Below are 7,372 nucleotides of genomic sequence, written 5' to 3' on the forward strand. Positions count from 1 at the left end.
CCAAACACATGAGTGTGTGGAATCTTCATCATGTATTTTGCTCATCGGTGTTTTGGGACACTGATTCTTGCAAGAACTCTTTCCATGTGACTTCGGCAAGAATCACTCCTTGTCGTTCTTAGTGCTAAACGGTTTTAGCATCTTGTCAATATGTATTTTTGCTCAGCCCCATTAGGTAAATCTATCTCCATAGATCATTATGCCTAATATCAAGGCTATTTAGCCGAAGCGTTTCATCAGAAAATTATTTTCAAATGAAGTCCTAATTCGTGTCAAGAAATTTATTTCCAATTAACAATGTGTCAAGCACACAAGGTTTTCAGAAATATTATTATGCTCCCACTTACTTTCTTGAAACCACAAGCATCTTCGTTACTCATTGATGAAGTCAAACCCCTTTGACCATTCCATCAAAAACGAAGATTCCAAGTCCATTTTACTCTCTTCTGTCCATTGCTGGAACTCTGAAGTTTGCATACTTACTAGCATACTCTGGACTGACAAAATACTTTGGATTGTATCACATACAAGTCCTAGGTTGTATTTCCATTTCATGGAAATTATTGTCATCCATGTTGCATATCTCATGTTTGAAATATGTATTAATTGCTAGTTTAACCCGAACCGACTTTAAGCATTGCTACGGTTAGACAATCTCATTGTAGTCAACTCGTTGAACTTGTTATTGCAACAAGTCGAGCTTAATGGATAAAACATTTTTATCCATATCAGTTTATAGTCCCATTACAATCTGTTAGACTCCAAGTCTTTCGGAGGGTTTATCAAGATTTAAATCTTGAATCATTTATGGAAACTATCTCGGATTATATTGGCATTCAGCCAATTCCGGAGTCAGGGCCCCTGAACGCTTCCTTGTGTATCATAGGTATACTGTTGTCTAACAACAATATCTCGTTTGCGCACCTGAGAGGTTTGCACGAGCTTTGCCTACGTTGTTCAGCTACAAGTTCGACCGAAGTCCATACATCTAATGTAGAGGCTTCCGTATCAGTCGCAGTAGGAAACTCTGGAATTACTTCCAAGGTTCCTTTCCTTTGACCTGATGACGAAGATACTTGTTATCTCGTCGAGTTGCACTGTCCTCCCACTTACCCTTTTGCAAGAACTATTCTATTTAAAAGCATACCGTTTTGTGGCAAAAATCCTTAGTCTCGGTATAGTGGTGGGGGAATACCCAATGACTTGGGATAACTTACAAAGTAGCACTTGTCTGATTTGGAATAGGTTTGTGACCTTTTACACAAGCCCCATATTCCAAATGTTAAGCAGGGATGCTGCGGCAGCATCCTTACGCGTGTGGAAGGACTACTCCGACAACAACAGGACGATGACGGATGTGTCGTCGGCCAGCTTGGAATGACGTACCAGGTTACCGTCCGCTACAAGCTAGTTTAATTAAAAAAATACTTAAACGGATGAAATACCGTCCCTTTTATTATGTCTGAACTTAAGTGAATTTCATCGTGTTTGATTGAGAATCATCTGGTTTGTTCAAACCCGGTTTGAAATATTGCAGACACGGTTGGATGATCATTCTGTATCACTGTCCCTATCCATGAGCATGTTCGCAGACAAATACAGTGTCCCGGAGCGTCGAAGATGGCCTAAACAAAATTTCATAGCGGGGTGGAGCGTCCAACATGGCTCGTACTGCCATTGTGAAACCCAAATCCGTTGTCTCTACCCAAGTATACCCACTTGATTCGACAGCCGTAGATCTTCCCTCCGTGGCTCAATCCTTCCGTCCACTCCCCTGACCCAAACCCTCCGATTCGAACGTTACGCCGGCCCCCTCATATACCCGTTGCCTCCCTACTAGCCGTTGCCCCTTTCCCTTTCTTCCGATCTCCGATCCATCGACCGACCAAATCCCCTCTCTCCCCAAGCTTCCGGCTCCCCAATCTCTCTCCTTCCCTTCTTGGCGACCCACCCTTTGGCCGTCCCGTGACCGAAATCCCATGGAGACCGCCGTTCTCGCGCCACAGCAGGTCAACCCGGCTCAAGCGGCGGTGCCGCAGACCAGGAACGCGGCCGCCATGGCCGCCATGCGGAAGCTCGGCGCCGCCAGCGCCACCTCGGCGAGGAGGAAAACACTCTGCGATATCACCAACCTGAGGCGGCCGCTGGCGGCGGCCGATGAGGAGCAGCAGGACGGGTCGAGGTGCGCGGACGGCGTGGATGGAATCGCGCGGTTGGTCAAGGCAAGATTTGTCCGCTGTCTCTTTCTTTTTTCTTGGTTATTATCAGTATGATGGGTCGTGGTCGCTAACGCTGCTCTTTTTTTCTCGAATCCCCGTGTCTGTAATTTCAGGAGAACTCGGATCTTGTGAAGCTCCTGGAGGAGAGAGAGTGAGTATTTGCCTGCATCGATTGTTCTCTTTTGTCTAGGATGGATAGGGCTTCTTGATGTGCGAGTGTTCTGGTGTTGACTCTATTTGGTTTGATTTGGTGCGTGCAGCAAGTTCATAGAGTTGAGCGGGGCTGAGCTGCAGAATCTGCGGCTGGCAAACTGGCAGCTTGCGCAGGCTAATTCTCAGATGTTAGCAGTAAGTTATCCCCAAACTATCTGCAAGAAACTCCATTGTCCCCGTTTTATAACCGTGGACTTGATCGTGTTCATCACGAGGCTAATCTCTGTCTCGAAATGTTTGCTTCGCAGGAGCTAAATCTTGGCAAAAATAGGGTAAGTTGGTGCTTCTTTGGTCAATCTTGACAACATGTGCTCACATTTTCTAGAGAAAAATTTGATCATGACATTCTCAGATCTGATCAGCCGATGTTTTTCTTCTTATCTTTCTGAAGCTGAAATCGCTACAACATGAGCTTACGTGCTCCAGAGCTGCCCTCAAAGTAAAATCATCGGAACTTGAGGTATATCATATCATCTGATGGCAAATGTTCATGATGCCGCTTGATGCTTCTGTTCATGTGCCCTGAACCGCGATGCCCCTAATGACAGGAGGCAAAGAAAGCGCTGAAGAGCAGCAGACTCCAGCAACAGAAGAGCGCGAACGAGACGGCACGGCACTTGGCTGCCGACAGAGCTGCAGCAGCTGCACAGCTCAAGGATGGAGACGCGGAGCCCGCTTCGGATGCGTCGCGCGCCGCCAGTGCCAAGAAGTCTACCTGCAACGCCAGCCGGAAGAGGCTGCTGAGATCTCGATGTAACCATGATATCCCTACCAGTATTTGGTGCATACATCTCTTCACATCTGTGGCCATGCTAACTGATTCTGATTGGCATGTTCTTTGCTAGCTCTGGGCCCTGCGGTGGCGCCGACGAAGCTGGTGGCGGCGTCCAAGGAGAGGGAGAGCGCACAGAGACGGTAAGTAACACCCACAGCCTCGTCAAAATCATCAAATGTTCGATCTGGGAGGAAACGCCGTTCAGCCACTGATTCTTACTGTTTCTGCAGCAAGTCCATGAGAACGCCGCAGCCGAGTGGGCGCAGGGAAGACTTGTTCGAGATAGAGGACGTTCAGCTCACCGCCGGCAGTGGAGATGACAGGAAGGAGACGTCGTGGGAGCTGGATTCGTCAGTGCAATTCCCACGCAGGTCGTCGCTGGGGAGGCCGCTCCGGCGGGCCACAGAGAAGGTCACCTCCTACAAGGAGATGCCTGTCAACATTAAGCTTAGGAGGCCCTAAGCAGTAGCACAAGTTGGTTGCAGTTTTTTGCATCCAGTTAGATTATGTATGATGAGTTGCGATTATTTGTTTATTCTTTGGTGGCCTTCTGCTTCTAAGCAGCCAGCGGTGTGTGTGATTGTGGTGCGAAAGAATGGCACAGAAGCTAGCCATATGGTGTTGAGGTTCAACTGGCAAACTGATTCAAGTAATTTGTCCATCACTCTGCTTCATAGGCAAAGAGACATGATGACAGTCACCAAAATTCATCTAGAATACATCCACAATCTCATAACAGTCACCAAAAGTTGCAGGAGAAATGAGTACAGCTTGGAAGATTCTGTAACTATAACAGAGACATGAATCTTTTGCACATATTCCATTAGATTTTGTTCATTTGGTGCTTGAAAACGAAGTTTAAGCCAATCCGTCACCCTGAACTTCATAATTGGCAGAAGCAAAATGTTCTTTCACCAGTGCAAGAGCTCTCCCCCTATGAGATATTTGATTCTTTTCAGGCTTGGGCATCTCAGCATACCTGTATTGTACATTACATACCCACCTGTCAGTACATAACGCAAGGGATGCATGAAAGAACTGGAAATCATTATGAAACTCACGTTTGTTCAAATCCATCTGGTTGGAATACAGGGTCCCATCCAAAATCAGCAGGGCCTCTGGCAGGTACAATTTTCCCCTGCATATGGAGAAGGAAATCTCAAACACGTTCAAGAAGCCAAACCACTCTCATTTTTCTTACTAAAAACATGGCGTCAGATTTTATTGTCCTTGCCAAAATAAACGCACCACAACAGATCAAAGTGCTATGATGAGGAATTGAGGACACATGAAGACGGACAATCTAACAAGATAACAGTGCTTCTTTGCGTCGAATGTAAAAAACCACTTTACTAGAAAATTTATTTATTGTATCCAACAACACTAATATGTTCCCCTAAAAAAATACGAATATGCTGATGCCGACAGAATTTAGCTGCACTCTGAACTCACTTATAAGCAAAATACACCAGAAAATATAGGTTCAAGGTATCCAGGTTGTAGAGGGATATGCAATTCTGGATGTAGGCCGACTGCAGCGGCATACTGACAGATGTGCTCACTCTCATTGTACAGTGTTAGTATAGCATATACGTAATACTTCAGACGAAAATTCCAAGTAACATCTTACTGCTGTTTTTCCAACAAATGTGATCGGTTCCTCTTCTGGTCCAAGAGCAAGGGAAAAGATGCACATAGCAAAAGCTGATTTGTCTTCATAAGCTTTTAGCAGATTGTTCAAACCTATAATTGCAGAAATAATATGCATGAGTTCACAAAGTCAAACATTAGAAAGAATAAAACGAGAATTGAGTAGCCATATTACCTTCATGCCCAATCTTCTCTAGAAACCATTTTCTGTACATTCATGTGTGCAAAACATCCAGATAAGGAACAAGAGGTTAGTTAGACTGGATATCTGAAAGCATTTTCTCAATAAGTTATAGTGGTGAAGGATGTTTATTATCTGTAACTTTGGTAATACGAAAATGTGTTATAGTGCCTGGAGAAGAGAAGGACTTACATATAGGGCCCTGCAGCGGAAAGCAAATTATGTCATATTAAGCACATTGAATTCATTTAGGAATTGAAAAGAAAGAATAATGCAAATTAGTTACCTGGCAAACCTTTGAGCGCATTGAAACATAGACAGGTGTCCTCAACAAGTACAGGACCATTCACCTATTCAAGGTATGGAATGCAGATTCATTAACAAGTGTTCAAACAATTTAAATTAAAATTCTCTGCATAATTATTCTAGAATTAGGAAAGATAGAGGTACCTGAGATGCAGCCATTCGGGCCTTCTCTTTAGATATGTCCTCTGGCTCACCTTGCAACTCGGGCACTGCCAAATTCAACAGAGAATAATACCCATTAATCAAAAACAACAAGAAATTCTTCGGTGTTACTCATTTTATGACTTATTACTTCTCTTTTTCTGAGAGGAGGGGGCGGGGGGGGGGGGGGGGGGGGTGTTAGGTGATTGGTGAGACATCAAAACTGAAATCACAAACTTATAGGAACTTGCATGATTTCCATCAGAACCATATTTTGAAATTGAATATATCACTATTGCCTATTTAAAATGAGCACACTTGGTCCATCTCCAGCTGAATTATGACATGTAGGGCATCAGACTCCTAATTAAAGTGTATGGGTTCCAGATTCCAATTCCATCAGAGGATTCGTCACTGCTATGAATCATAACATCTGGATTTTATACCCTTAACTAGAATCCCAGAATGCAAATGCGATATCCTCACAATTATTAAAATCCTGGACTTCCTACCTCCCAACCAGTACTACTACCAGAATACAAAAGATAAATAATTACAGGCTATATGAAGACCACATGACAACAGTAACTAATCACATGAATCACAAGTCCACTGACTGTATTTAACTGGAAACTCCTATTGCATTCCCACCTGTTCCCTCCAAACATACCCCAAACTGTCGCATAATTTTGGCATAGAAAGTCAGCGTGCTATTCCCTAAACATTATCGATGCACATCGACACCATTTAAAGAAGGAATAATAAGCGGAACAGCAAGGGCACATGTCATCATCTGTCCTAAATTTGGGTTATAAGACACCCAAGATTTTTGGGGTGAATATTAAACATGGAAAACACATGGTTTTATCATTATCAGTGGAAACGGATGATTCGATTAAGCTAAAACAGTAGGAGACAGTAATCGAAGCTGTGAAGCAACTATTCCTAATCCACAATTTTCAGCTACAACCAATCCCCCGTTATATGTTTGTTGTGAGCTAACTACAAAGCAATTTTTTATGCTCCAGATAACAAAGTCAAATAGGAGTACCTACAGATTGGTGTTATCCTAGGGTTCGGGCACCATAAGAAGCCACGGTTACGCAGCCACGCCACTCCCATCAACCAGCAAGTCCTAGGCATCCTTAGTCTAGCACTAAACCTTTCACTGCTGTGAATGGAGGAGAGGTAGAGGTGGTGGAAGAAAGAGGAGGAGCCAGCTTCAGCTTACGGTCGAGTTTGAGGGACTGGAAGGGGATGGAGGAGCCGAGAATCGCGCGGACTTCCTCCAGCTTCTTGGCGTTGCCCGTCACGAAGGTCACTGCCTTCGGCAGCACTCGCGCCACCGCCGCCGCCGCGCCCGACATGATGCGGTGTTGGGTGGTGCTCTGCTTCCGGCGTGAAACGGGAGAAAGGCTGCGCCCTGCGGATCCGAGGGTCCACGGCGACGGCTGCTGTGACTAGTTTTAGGGCCCCAATTAGACTTCTTTTCCCTTTTCTTCGTTTTAGCGGTTTTACCATGGCCAATGCTCCACCGTGAAGTGATGCCCCTAGGGACCAGCATGCTGCTTGCAGATCAAAGCAGCATCCTGCAGAAGAACCTTCTTTATTATTTTAATATGCACACATGTCACACCATCACATATCCATCACAATAATGGAAAAAAGTTTTTCATTATTAGTTTATCCTATGCACACTTCATACCTCACCACACATGTCATCTCATTAAAGTTTCACTCAGCATGCATGAAAAAATCTATTAGTTTGCCACTTATATTCAATAATCTTTTCAACTACACAATAATCAAATACAATATGTACTATGTATTTTTAGTTTTGGTACATATATTATAAATTTAACTATTCATGTTTCATGCAATCGCTCA

The 7,372-nt window shown here is 44.2% G+C and overlaps 2 protein-coding genes across 2 annotated transcripts; one reads left to right on the plus strand and one right to left on the minus strand.

Moving 5' to 3' along the window:
- Positions 1-1,831: 1,831 nt before the first annotated feature.
- On the plus strand, positions 1,832-3,860 carry LOC123180959 (shugoshin-1). The gene is made up of 8 exons (XM_044593159.1): positions 1,832-2,222; positions 2,333-2,370; positions 2,480-2,567; positions 2,681-2,704; positions 2,824-2,892; positions 2,981-3,185; positions 3,278-3,347; positions 3,438-3,860. Exons 1-8 carry the CDS (start codon positions 1,980-1,982, stop codon positions 3,667-3,669), a joined length of 969 nt encoding a protein of 322 aa, XP_044449094.1. The 5' UTR covers positions 1,832-1,979; the 3' UTR covers positions 3,670-3,860.
- On the minus strand, positions 3,829-7,018 carry LOC123180960 (inosine triphosphate pyrophosphatase). Its single transcript, XM_044593160.1, has 8 exons — positions 6,717-7,018; positions 5,489-5,553; positions 5,325-5,388; positions 5,231-5,240; positions 5,033-5,064; positions 4,838-4,950; positions 4,269-4,345; positions 3,829-4,186 (listed from the first exon to the last, which is right to left on the minus strand). The coding sequence occupies exons 1-8, from the start codon at positions 6,850-6,852 to the stop codon at positions 4,066-4,068; spliced, it is 618 nt and encodes a 205-aa protein (XP_044449095.1). The 5' UTR covers positions 6,853-7,018; the 3' UTR covers positions 3,829-4,065.
- Positions 7,019-7,372: the final 354 nt, after the last annotated feature.

Source organism: Triticum aestivum, chromosome 1D (genome assembly GCF_018294505.1).
Source record: "Triticum aestivum cultivar Chinese Spring chromosome 1D, IWGSC CS RefSeq v2.1, whole genome shotgun sequence".
NCBI classification, from domain to species: Eukaryota; Viridiplantae; Streptophyta; class Magnoliopsida; order Poales; family Poaceae; genus Triticum; species Triticum aestivum.